Genomic DNA, 14,030 nt, shown 5'->3' on the forward strand with positions numbered 1-14,030 from the left:
TCACATCCATTTCCCACTGTCAGGGCATTAATCTAACGGGTAATTTGCTTAGGGTTCTTTACAGAGCTGATCCCACAGTCAGCTACTTGCTACTTATGTGATAATGAAATACACACCAGCATTTTTAATTAACCTTATACTGAACTACATGAACTACTACTTAGGGTTTCAAACAAGGCCTATTATTTCAGGTCTGCAAACTATATAAGTGCACCTATAAATAAATAATTTATAAATACCATCACGGTAATTTCCTTGTACTCTCCATTTAATCAGCTGATAATAAAAGAATATTCTAAGAGCTTGAAGTTTAAAAGTCTGGGAAAGTTGGTTTTTTTTAAATTTTATTCAACACTTATCAATTTGCACTGACAGCAGCCTTAATAGTTCAAGTATACATGAAGAAAACACCACAGGCTAAAGCTACTTCTGGTCATAGAAGGATTTGGGGTGCAAGTGACCTTAAAGATCATCTAGTTCCATACCCCCTTGTCATGGGGTTCCCCTAGACCAGGTTGCTCAGAACCCCATCCAACCTGACCTGGAACACTTCAAGGGATGGGGCTTCTCCAGCTTCTCTGGGCAACCTGTGACAGTGCCTCAGCACAGAGAGAAGAATTTCTTCCTAATATATAATCCAAATTTCTCCCCTTTTAGTTTAAAACCATCTCCGCGAGGGGCAGAAAGAAGAGGTGGAGTGGGAGGAATAAGGAAGAGGGAGGATGTTGGCAGTGGAGGCGTTTGTCTCCTCGAGGCCTTCCTGGAGACGGCTGAACACCTGCCTGCTCGCGGGAAGTGATGAATGGATTCCTTGTTTTCATTCGCCTGCGTGCACAGCTTGTACCTTGCCTATCTAAGTATCCTATCTCAACCCGGAGCTCGGTAATTCTTACTCTTCCGATTCCCTGCCCCGTTCCCTGGCGGGGGAGGGAGGGAGCGGCTGCGGGGCTGAGCGGCGGGCTGGGGTCACAGCGGGACGGGGACACACCTGAGCCCCGAGATGGGGAACGGACAGAACACACCTGGCTGCCAGAGAGGCTGTGAGAGGGGAACACCGACTGCACCCAAGGGCGGCCGCTCCGCTCCTGCGGGAATGACACCCGATCCCAGCTCTCCAGGGAGTGACAGCGCTCCCCGGAGCCCCAGTCCCGCCTCTCCCGGAGGACTCACACCCGCTCCCGGGAGCCCCGTAGGGCAGGGCTGGGCCGCTGTCGCCCCCTCCTGGCAGCGCTCGGCACCGCTCCCCAAATAATTCCCGAAAGGCTCTAAAGCCCCTCCGAAACAGCTCCCCCAAAAATGAAACATACACAACGCCTTCTCTCATAACTAGTGCTCTGATCATACTAGAGTTGCCTGGCAAAGATGCATTCGAAAATCTTTATTTCTGCATAAACTACGCCGTCAGCAGTTCTGCATCGCAACATGTAAAACACTGTATTAGAATCCTGGAGAAAAATCCAGTGTGGAAGGCTTCTGCTCTTTCCAAAGTGTGTCCATATTAGTAGTTCCTAACCGCCCAAGATCCTCAAATTCACAGATGATATTAAGCAGGAAAAAGTCATTGGAATTCGTTAATTCTCTGCCACGGTTTAGCCCCAGTTAGCAGCTGAGCCACATGGAGGGGCTCCCTTCCACCCAGGAGGATGGGGGAGAAAATCACACAGGGAAAATTAATAAACTTCATGAGTCGAGATAAAAGACAGTTTAATAGTAGGTAAAGCAAAATCCATGCACATAAGCATAACAAAACAATTCATCCACCACTTGCCATGGCCAGGCAGGTACTCAGCCATTCCCAGGGAAGCAGGACTCCATCACACATAATGGTGACTTGGGAAAACAAACACGATTGCCCTAAACTTCCTCTCTTCCTTCTTCCCCTCAGCTTTATATGCTGGGCATCACACCATATGGTCTGGAACATCTCTTGGATCAGTTGGGGTCAGCTGTCCCAGCTGTGTCTTACCTCACTCCTTGTTCCCCAATTAGCCTCCTTGCCAGTGTGGTGAGGAGCAGAAAAGGTCTTGAAGGAACAGAAGAAGCCTCTGCGTAAGCTCTGCTAAGCAGTAATGAAAACACCCCTGTGTTATCAACACTGTTATCACAAATCCAAAGCACAACCCCACACTGGGTACTAAGAACAAAAAATTAACCTCAGCCAAAACCACCACATCCCTCACAAGCCCTTTATGACTACACTTACATCATTCCCTGTGTTTGTTTCACATGGTATTAACAGGCTCCTGGTGCCTGCAGAAACAAAAAGGTCTAAAGAATAGATGCAGTAAGCCTTAAAAACATGATAAATCTTTTGCTGTATGCCTTTATACAATAGGCCAATAAAAACCTAATCATTTTTCCAGACCATGGATGCACAGTGTAATAAAGAGTTCAAGGGTATATGATAAGTGGAAAGAATCTTTAAGACCAATCTGTGTAACCCAAGACAATAGTCTTTTCCAGTTGTTAAGATGTAGTACTGAGGTGCTGCATTTCACCTTGCAGACTATCCAGCCTAGGATATTACTGGGATAACTCTGCATAGGGAGCAAGTGTTAACTACAGCTGAAGGTATCACTGCAGCCCATCTGCTGTGAAGCACCACAGCTCCTGCACACACACCAAGGCTTAAATGGAGAAACTGAATCAGTCATTAAAAACAAACCCTTTTGCTTTGAGAAACATCTCCAACTACCACAAAGATTTTGAAGAACCCTTTAAAGGAAGGCAAAAAACTGATCTGTGACCAAATTTCTTCAAATTTAGGACTTCCTGAGCCTAAAATAATAGGCTGAAAGTGGTCATGAAGCAGTTGGATACTTAGGAAAGTGAAAAAATGCATTCTGAACTTTCATGACTCTACAAATGGACAAAGAACATCACAACCAAACTCTGTTTCTATAGCTGATAAAAATCTGCTTTCCTTTAAGCCCAGGAGGGGAGATGGGGTAGAGTAAAATACAATAAAAAGTCAAACAACCAAACAGACATGATGAACCACAGTGCCTTTCACTCTCACAGAAGTGAAATTTATCATTTAGCATTAATCTGGAGGTAGGTAGAGAAGAAAATGGTCATTTTTTTTTTTACTTCAATGCTTTACCCCATGGAGCTGTATCACTGAAACAGGCATAGAGGGTACCCCAGCATTTATGCTTAATAGCAGAAGAAAGGCAACAAAAATCTCCTTAACCCTCAAATATTGCACATATGATTGCAGGGAGCAGAAACTGGGCTTCTGACCAGGGCTTGACCACCTCTAGTAAATTAGGACATGGATCAAAATGAACAGTAACAAAAACCTTTGTCCACTACCAGCAAAAAAGGACACATGAAAAGAACAATGACCATATCAAAAGCACTCCTTCCATTTCTACATCTGAAAAATCATCATTTTTATCCCAAAGCAGTAGGAAAAATTGGCTGAAAACATGTAAAATCTTTTGCTTTCACACACGTCTACTTCCCAGAGTATTGTTTCTGAATGGTCTGAGGCAGTAAAAGGCTCCAGACACATTTACTCTGGACACATTACACATTATTGTGCAGCAGCAGCGAGAGGAGAAGCAACTTCAATTTACAGAATCACAGAATACCATGTGTTGGAAGGGACCCACAAGGACTGGAGTCCAACTCCTGGCCCGGCACAAGACCAGCTCAAGAATCCCACCATGTGGCTGAAAGCATGGTTCAAATATTTCTTGAGCTGTGTCAGGCTTGGTGCTGTGATCACTTCCCTGGGGAGCCCTTTCCAGTGTCCAGACACCTTCTGAGGGAAGAACCTTTCCTCAATATCCAACCTAAAGCTCCCCTGGCACAGCTTCAGGCCATTCCCTCGGGTCCTGTTACTGGTCACCAGAGAGAAGAGATCAGTGCCATCCCCTCCTCAGGATGTTGCAGACTGCAATGAGGTCTCCCCTCAGTCTCTTCTCCTCCAGGCTGAACAGACCAAGTGACCTCAGCCACATCTCACATGGCTCCTCCTCCAGACCCTTCATCCTCATAGTCCTCCGCTGAACACCCTCAAATCTTATCTTTCCTATATTATGATTTATATTGTGGTGTCTGAAACTGCACACAAGTTCTTAAGACATTTTGCTGTATCCTTTGTCTTGTCCACATAAAGGCATCTTGGTCAGACTACTGCTTTTGAACAATCCTGATGGATTATTAAAGTCAAAGAAAATCAGTAAATCCTCAAAGGATTTGCAACATCAGGTTTTCACCGTCACTATATTATACCAAGATCAGCACAGCAGCAGTTGCTGTAACAAATTTTCTGTTGGATCAAGTACAATGGGTTTACTGAAATGATTTCTAATCTTTTAGGTTTCCAATTACTTTGTCAAGAAATTCTTCCCAGAAAATAAAGATCTATAAAGGAGCACCTCTACAAGCCAAAAAAGTGAAAGATTTACCATCTACTGACATTTTCTGCTGCCTTGCAACTTTGTTGAAGTTGAGTTGCTACCTGCAGCCAAAAGTCTGATAAACACATCAAAATAAGAAATTAAAGGCATCCAGAAAACAGCAACTAGAGATGTGGAATAGAAAGGAAATCCATTTAACTGCCTTGTTTCTTAATAAGTTTACCTTGACAATAAGGTAAAATGCTGAAAAACAACACTACATAAAAGAACCATAAGTGATAAATATGACAAAGGTGAATTTAAGCAAAGGAAAATTTTAAGATAGGATAAACACACAAAGAATAAAACATGCACTGCTCAGCTGTTGAGGTACAAAAACACCTCAGTCAGTCTAACAATGCTTCTTCATGCTCTCTCTCCAGTTACTGCTCTTTAATTTGTTCCTTGGCATAAAGGGCCAACCTCCAGCTACTGTACAACCCAAGTCATTGACAGTTCAAAGAGCTGAACAATTTAGCAGGGATCAAATGTCCATAAATGCAACTCATTTTGAACCAAATATGTCAAGACACACAGAATCTACTGGTCCTTCTATCTGGTTTGAGTGTTAATCAACCATTGCTAAAGCATTGTGCATTTTTTCATTTGTACCTCTTGCCCAGACATTTTAGCAGCAGTTTAAAGGGTCTCTTTGCACCTTTATTCACTCCTGGAGGCAGTCAGGCTCTCAAGGCACAAACTGAAGATCACTTTCACACACTAATCAGACTAGTAAGAGGCCTACAGACCTTCTCAAGCTTGCAAAGCATTGTATTTTTTCCATGCTTTCCTCAGAGATTAAGACATATGGACTTCTGGAACTAGAATGTCACAAGAAAATTAAATTCCCAAGTCCATATGCCCTTATGGCCTTAGCTTAAGGCCATAAAGATATTAATTTTCTAGCTAGTCTTACTCTTGGAAAAAAATCACACTTGGCTAGAAATATATGGCTCTAAAATAATTCCCAGAACTTCCACCACCCCTACCAAACAGCAAATGGCAAAACTGAGACCTGCCTTCCCAGGATTCAGGGAAAGACAATCCCACTTTATCAAGATATTTCACATTCCCAGTATAGAAGCCCTGTACTTCATTATCTTGTATTTGAAAACAGTATTAATAATGTAAACATTAAGCTTGCAAGATTCCTGCAGAACTCAGCTAAGAACAGTCAGTTAATTCACCATAAAATATTAGGTGTGTCAGTTACCAGTTAATCTATTTAAACATGCCTTTCACTGAACCCTGCTAAATACTAATTAAAAAGTCATGCAGTACCACACTGAATACTTTACAGACACTTCTCAACTCTGAACTTTGATACCTGATTCTTTCAAACAAAACTGCATTGTAAATCCTTTTGTTTCTTAATTATAGTCGAAGTCAGAGAGGTGAACAAAGTCAGAGGGCAGAAAGGTCACGTTCATATATTTTAAGTACATGCAAGAAAAGTCAAACAAGCCACAGGCCAGAAGAACAGTGCTGTGACCTCCTTTCTGATTTCCCCAGTAAATAAGTACTCAGAAGGTTACAGCTTTAATTTGCAGGGCTGGTGTCAAAAAGGATTGAAAGTGACAAACCATGTCAGCCTGCATTTGAAACCTTTAAATCCAATCTCTCTCATTGACTGCCAAAGTGAGTGTGCAAGTGAATTAGCAGTCAGCTTTACACTAACTGTGATCACAGTGAGTGACTCCAGGCTTCAGAACAGACCAGCCTAGGGGTGAAGGAAGTACGATTATCTCCAGCTGAATTTGCAGAAGCCCTATTAACATGAGTGGAATATCTGACAAACCACTTCCCCAGCCTTTTCAGAGAGCAAGATTGAAATCTAACTTTTAGGAAGCCCTCTGATTGTTCCAATACAGTTTCAGAAGAAACTGTAGAAGAAAAGAGTAACCATAAAAATGTGAACTTCTGAATTTTACCAAGTATAGATAACTGAGATGAGAGAGACTCAAGTGCCTCTTCTGCCCTCCAAGAGTTACTACTTTTCATGCTGCTTTAAGAAAATAGAAGTAGAACCCAAGTCAGCCTTCCCTAGTTTATGGACATTACATCACATCCATTCCCATTACTGTCATTTAAATTTCTCACCACACTCGGCCTGGAAAACATCAAATTCCACCAAAATGTTTTCCTTAGACTGTTGTCTTCTAGTAATCAGACTAAAACCAGAAGAGTTTATTTCCCTAAGAATGACAACTAAAAGTGACCAGCTGTCTGAAAAAATCTGAGGAGCACAAAATTTACTATATTTCATACAATGCTCCAAATAACTTTAACACACCATGGGCTTCCTACAGCCATATCTCATTTTCAAAACACCTATGACCTTCATGAAATGCTTTGAAATCCTCAAAGAGCAGAACACTTGAAACAAGTATTATTTCTGTGATTGATACTATAATGAAAAAAAGGAGAGTTCGAGGTTATCCTGATGGAGGACATTAACACCACTAGTGACTGGAAACGAGCAGCACCATGTGTTTGTGCCATGCCAGGAAACTGGTCCACATGGGAAAGTGGATGTTTCAGTGGCAAACTGATTATTTACATTACAACATATCAGTACAACATGTCAGTACACAAAATCACATTTATTTCTGATAAATTAAAGAACAGCATAAAACCCCTTGCCTACTTAGATGGATTTATTCAAAGTTTTCCCAGTTTTGGCTGGATTAGAGTTTATTTTCCTCCTAGTGCTTGGTACAGTGCTGTGCTTCAGATTCAGTATGAGACTTGACAACAGAGGGATGTTTTAGTTGTTGCTAAGTAGTGCCCACTCTAAATCAAGGACTTTGCAGCGTCTCACATTCTGCTGGGGAGCAGGTGCATACAAAGCCCAGAGGGAGCACAGCGAGGAGAGGTGACCTCAACTGGACAAAGGAATACTCCATACCACAGGATACATGCCTCATATATAAACTGGGGGGAGCTGACTCATAGCCACTGATTGCTGCTCAGGGACAGCCTGGGTATCAGTCAGCAGGCAGAGAACAACTGGATTATGCATCACTCATTTCTCTTGGGTTTTATTCTTCTTTTTCATTTGCAGCATAATTATTACATTTTACTTTATATCAGTCATTAAACCCACAAGCTGTACCTTTTTTCAGTTCCCCTCAGATTCCACCAGAGGAAAGGGAACGAGGGGCTACACAGTACCTACCAACCAAGCTGAGCTTAAATCACATCAAAAATCTGCAATATATATAGAACAGTAATTTATTTTTAAGCTCCTGCTTCAACCATTTTTACAAAAAAAAAAAAAGAAAAATTAGACCACTAATATCCTCCACAAAGTAGCAAGTACACTCCTTCACACTCCATCCTCTGATATTTAAGGAGGTACAGCTCTGATTATTGAACTCCCAAGCAAAATTTGACACAAGAAACAGCAAGCCCCTGCTGATCACTACTGGATATGTGGCTCAGGGAAGCCATTCAACACAGAGTTAGCACATACAGCCATCTACTGATAGGAAGGCTTGGTATTGCTGTACATTGTCTCACTGACATTTTAAAGGAAGCTTTGCCAACTTCAGATATTATCTCAAATCTCAAAGCAGCTGAAATGAAGAAAGAAGGAAGAATTCCAGAGGTCCAGTCTGCACAAGAGTTATCCTTCAGCCCTAACTTTCATTATCTACACATTTAATTATCCGCACAAACTGAACAATTGCCAAGTACCCATTTTCAGGTCTCCCCTGTTAGAAATGTGGCTGGTGGTATCACCATGTTTTATTTACAGTCAGCTTCTTCCATCTGCAGTTTCACATACTCCATTCAACAGTCACAAACTGCTCGTCTTGAGTTACTACTATAAATAAACGTGAAAGAAGGTAAAGCAACTCTTCTCTCAGGGATCTTCGGTATTTTTAGAGCATCACTCATGAACCAAGTTATGACAATCAACACTACACTTGCACATGTACCAACATTTACATACAACCACAAGTGCAAAGTCAGCCTTTGAAAATAAGGCTTGATTTCAGAATTACCAGCACTCCCACAGACAGAAATATTTTTCAGATTTTGCATGAAGATGAGCATGCGAGAGTTGAAAACAGGAAAAATGCAAATGTATTAAAATCTTGCTTCTTCACAGAATCTCATCTTTCCCAAGGTTCCTCATTTACAGAACTTACTACAAGCTAATAACTGGACAAAGTGTTATAGTTCCCACTGTCTGGTACCAGCTGCAAATTAATTCTATTAGCATGGTCATCCTACTACACATGCAAATAAGTCTACTTCCAATCTATAGCATGTTTAATGGTTTAGAGGCAAAAAAAAACCCCAAACACCCTTTTTAGAATGGCTTAATGTACAAGTATACAAATCCATCTTCTTAATTAAAACAAGGGATAAAGTCTAGTCTCCTGAAAAAGATTCCCACTGTTCTAAGCAGCAGCTAAATGTTTCAATGACTGTTTAAAACAAAATTTAAGCAATAGGTATTGCATTTGTGTCCCAAGGAGACAGGGCATGAAATTCTTGAACAGAGTTCCCAACAAGAAAAATCAGGACTTACTACTTGAGCAGGAATATTGAAGGATGCTGATATTTGATTTTAGTGCTTTCAAAACAAGGTTTTAAGACAGAAAAAATTCTGTCACACCTTAATTCAGAAAGACTGATTAATAACACCGCCCATGAAAATATTCTTACAGCATCTTAGTTATTTCCACATTATTCTTTAACTGAAATGTTACACAGGAACTTGAAGCAGGTCAAGCTCCACTTTTTAAGTTTAAAATTATGTAATTTGTGTGTACACAAATGATAATGAGTAATTATAAGCATAATATGCAAATTAATCCACTTCCACGTGAAAACTATAATTACCACATTTCAGAACTCTAGACCCAGAATTTTCCCTAGAAACAAAATTTGAACCTGACTGGAACTGTCAGCAATTTGGCTGTTCTGTCTAAGCAGTAAATAGACCTGAATTACCTCAGCATCTCAGAAGGATTCTACTTCATCCATCCAACTCTAACAAGTTACTCTTGAGTTCCTGAAGAAAACCACCTGATGTACAGTATTTCAGTTTAAGTAAATACAGATAGCAAATTTAATACCACTAAGACACCAAAAGGCTATTACATAATTAAGGTGGTTATTTAAAGCACTTTAAACCTTTGCTAAGACATTCTCACAGATACCCATAAGAAGCCAAACTTGGAAACCTGTTTCATTCTAAACTTAAAAGATAAACAAATGCAGTTAGAAAAATTAGACAAGTTATTTCATTTGCCTCCACACGAACTAATATAGAAAATACTCAGTGGACCTGGCACACAAAATACAAGCCAGAACCATTACACGTACACTTCCACTAATAATTGTCATTCATTTAAGCATACAGAATTATTATAATTGAGAAGAAACCAGTCCCTGATAAAGTTAGTGTCATGGCAGGATGGATTTGTAAAACATCTCTTCCTGAAGTCGTTTTTCCCACCTGTATTATACAGTCACTGCATTTTATCTAGCTCTTGGGTGATTCTACTATTAAACTGTCTATTTTACATAGATATTATACAAATTTCCATTTTGAACTACAATTAACAAGTTGATTAGTCACCCTCAATCTCTCTTTTCCCCATCTCTAACATGTGAAGCACTTCAGATATAATACAAGACTTCACTTGCAAAGTAAACAAAAAATCAAGACACCTACTAGATTAGAGAAGCTGGATGCACATACATTTACATTTTTTCACTGACACTATAATTTATCCAGTTTATCACTTCAATGAGAACCTCAAAAAATATCAAACTCAGTCAAAAGGACAGATTTACTTCCTTTAGCACTGTTTACAAACTAATAAATCACATACTTCAGTAACTCCCTGGAACAATTTACACATGCAAAAAAAGTCTTCACCACCTGGAGAGGAACTTCCATAATTTGTAGCAAGTTTAATTTTTACAAGTGTTTTCATTTACAGCAAAAACCTGCTTTTTAAACATAGCTCTTTTTTTCCTACAATCAATAAGGACATTTTTACAGATCGAAAATTTGGGAAAAATATGCAAAATATCAACCACCTGGACATGGACCTTCAATTCACTTAGCATATACATTCCACAGTTGAACCTGTGACAGCTACCCCTAACTCCAGAGTATTTTATACAAGGGTAGCCTCCCCTCTGATTCTGAGACAGGCATTTGCATCTACTGCACATTAAAACACATTGGAAGGACCCACATCAACTTCAACTCGTTCCTGTCACAGGATGTAAAGTACACCAAGCACGGCTTTGTAACCATTGCAACTGATGCCAAAATCATTTTGGCTGTCAGTATGTTCAGTGTATATTGCAGGATCAGTTCCATAGCTTTTTCACTTGAGCATCCTAAGCAGTAGACCAAGCACTTGGCTCTCCAGAGCTGTGCTTGAAAGTCACCTGTCAATTACACAGTACCTCCAAATGTACGTAAAATCATGTTTTAATTCACACAGAATGACTTTTCTAGTCAGTATTGCATCACTGAAACAAAAAGTTGACACTTTAAAGCATATCTGACGTGACAGATGCAGAAGGGATGGGAGAAATTTATTATCTGGAGTTATATAATTGCAAAACAAAACACATTCCGTGCTTTTTTAAAAGGTTCACTAAAATGCATTGTTGGTTCCTTAGCCGCCGAGCCCAAAGTTCCTAGGAAAGGCCATGGTGGTAGAAGGCGGCTCTCACAAATGTATGTAAACAATCGGGCGTTCATTGTTCAGAAACGGGGTAAAACAGGAAAACCTTCGGGCGTTTTAACCGAGCAGAGCACAGCAGACCCCGCCGTCTTACACAGCCAGCCAGCTCGGAATAATCTATACTCGATCAGTGAGGGATGGCAGCGCAAACACCGCTGGAAGAGGAGCAATGCGGGAATAAGGCTCCCGACGCGCGATGGACGCTGCCCGCCAGGGGAAGGCGCCGGGAGCCGGCAAACACCCACAGCCCGGACACAACAAACCCCTCCGAGCGGTGCGAGCACGGCTGGAGCCCTCACCGAGAGCCCGCACACAACAAACCCCACCAAGCGGTGCGAGGCACGGCTGGAGCCCTCACCGAGAGCCCGCACACAACAAACCCCTCCGAGCGATGCAATAAGGAAGGGTGAAGCTCCGGCCGAGCACCCGGCTCGCCCCGGCCCGTCCCCACGGCGGGACTGGCGCCCCGCTCCGCCCCGCCGCTATCCCTCACCTTGGTTGACCAGGCGCAAGGCGTGGGTGAAGGACGGGTCCAGCGAGTCCTTCTCGGCCATCAGCTCGGGTAGGTACTTCTCGTCCATGGCAGCGGCGGCCCGGGGCGGCAGCGGAACCGCGGCGCCCGCGGGGAAAGAGCGGGTCCGAGTCCCAGGCGGCGGTAAATCCTCGGAGGCAGCGCTTCCCCCTGGCCGCCTCCCGCCCGGGGCTGCGGGGACGCATCCAGGAGGAAGCGCCGCGAGCCCCCGGCCAGGAGCGGGGAGAGAAAGGGCGAGGGCTGGGGGGACGCCCCCCCTCAGCGGCCAAGGGGCGCGGACAAAGCACTCTGAGGAAGCGCAGGAGGAGGTAAGACGGGAAAAAGACGCGCCCCGGGAGCCGCTGACCCAGGCAAGACGGGGGCTGCGCGCACAATGAAAGAGGAACTGTTAGGCGGCGGCAGGTGCCGTGCCCAAGACAGCAGCACAAACAGCACGCCCGGCGACGCTGCGCCGACTGAACGGGGAAAACGCGCCGCACGAGGTTTATATACCAGACCAGGCCACGCCCCCCGAGGCCGCCCTTAGCCCCGCCCACGAGCGGTGCCCCGCCCCGGCTCCTTCCAATGGGCGGGGATAGCAGAGCCCCCCCAAATGTCACCGTCTTGCTCAAGTGAAGGCTCCTATTGGATAGCATGGCCTGTCAGTCAGGGACGATATGTACCTTCTCATTGGTCGCTGCCGCTGGCCCCGCCTCCCCGCGGTCGGTGAGGGGCCGGTGCTGAGGGAGAGGTTCCAGAGCCGCTCCGCGCCGGGAGCCGGGCGGGAGTTGGGGGGCAGCGGAGCCGTCCCTGGACAGCGAGAATCATAGAGCTCCTCAGCCCCCACAGCGACCCTTCCCACACACGAGTCCCCTTCGGGGCCCTCCCCGGGGCCATAGGATCTGTGAGATGGGTCGGGGATCCAGGACGTCCTTTCCGTTCCTGTCTCTCTCTCGCGGAGAAAAGCTGATCTCGTGTTGAAAAGGGCGCAAACCCAATTTTATTTTCTTTTCTCTTTCCCCCAGGCAGCGGTATCCTCTATCCAGCGTCCTGTACTTGCGCCTCTAGTAATACAAACCACTTTATAAATGGTGTTTCTGATGAGTTGCCCAGATGTGCGGCTGTTAAGCGGGTTTAGGATTCACCCCGTCCTAAAACAGGGAAGAGAAGCAAAGTTTAAAGGACGTTGCTCAAGCCTATTGTCCTATTTTTTCAGAGGATTGTTATACTAGGTCATGACTGACTGTTCTTTAGCTTTGAGACTTTACATCTCTTCCTTATTAGTCCTTGGGTGTCTCACCAATGAATCTTGTGTGACAAAAGCCGGAGGGAGCCAGGCCAGCTCTTCTCTGTCACAGACCACAAGGGCAGAGCAGAGGAAAATTATTAAATCACTGAAGCCAAACCCATAAAGTAACACTTTAAATCAATGCGTACTGGAAAAGCCAATAAGGAACTTCGATAATCTAGAACTTAAAAGAGCACTGAAAATACTCATATCTGTGGATTGAATAACTGTGTGTTTGCTTCTGTATTTCATGAAAAAGTAAAAATCTGTGATGTGTCTTACTCATATCCTTGCAATACAGGAAGGAAAAAAAGCTCTGAAAAGGTAAACCAGCATGAGAAACATTCACCCAAAGCTTGGAAGCAAAGCTTAAGGCTCCCTTCTCAGAACTGCAAGTGCTCTTTCACCCTGAAAACCAAGAGAATATATTTTAAAATATCTTATTTCTCGTTGTATTTCACAAATTGCAATACCCCATGAAACAATCCTAGTATGTTACAGCATGAAACATACTCAATTTATACTGTCTGTGCAACCATTCCAAATAAATCTTAATCCAGAATGAGCAGAAAAAAAAATGGCAAAGTTCTATTTAAAAAATTCACTTGCATGACATCAAGCTCAATGGATAGAACTAAAGAATACGAGCAGCTGGAAGAAGTTGAATTAAAACAAATGGTTTTTTTCAACCTTCCATATACGTCTTCTATATAAAACTACTGAAATGCAGCCATCTGTTGTGAAACAGGCAGGCACAAACAACTCTGACACAGAACAATATGTAGGAGTGTAATCTTTATCGAGTGACCTAGAGACAAAAAAAAAAAAAAATCCCTATTTTGCCAGTTAAGCCTAAATGTGCTTAAAGTTGTAGTAAAGCATGCAGGATCTCAGGCAGAAAGGTAGCTGTGTTATTACAAATTGTATAAAACACAATGCACCTTTCTTGGAAAGAATCATATTCTCCTTGGTAACTGATTAAATAAACATTTGGTATTTCAAGAAACCGCAGTATTTCTTCCCAAATTATACCAATTTCCTCTGGCTTTCAACAGAGAAAGACTTACTGGAAGTCTGAAGACTTGGTTCTCTCC

The 14,030-nt window shown here is 42.9% G+C and overlaps 1 protein-coding gene across 1 annotated transcript in view; it reads right to left on the minus strand.

Annotated features, from left to right (window-relative positions):
- KHDRBS3 (KH RNA binding domain containing, signal transduction associated 3) overlaps nucleotides 1–12,113 on the minus strand; it is an 87,071-nt gene extending 74,958 nt beyond the window's left edge. The window contains exon 1 of the mRNA XM_083855959.1: nucleotides 11,631–12,113. Within this exon, the coding sequence (XP_083712085.1) occupies nucleotides 11,631–11,718 (88 nt within the window). The 5' untranslated portion in view covers nucleotides 11,719–12,113. The remainder of the gene's footprint in view (nucleotides 1–11,630) is intronic.
- Nucleotides 12,114–14,030: the final 1,917 nt, after the last annotated feature.

The sequence above is a fragment of the Zosterops lateralis genome (assembly GCF_965231275.1).
Source record: "Zosterops lateralis genome assembly, chromosome: 1".
Classification (NCBI taxonomy): Eukaryota; Metazoa; Chordata; class Aves; order Passeriformes; family Zosteropidae; genus Zosterops; species Zosterops lateralis.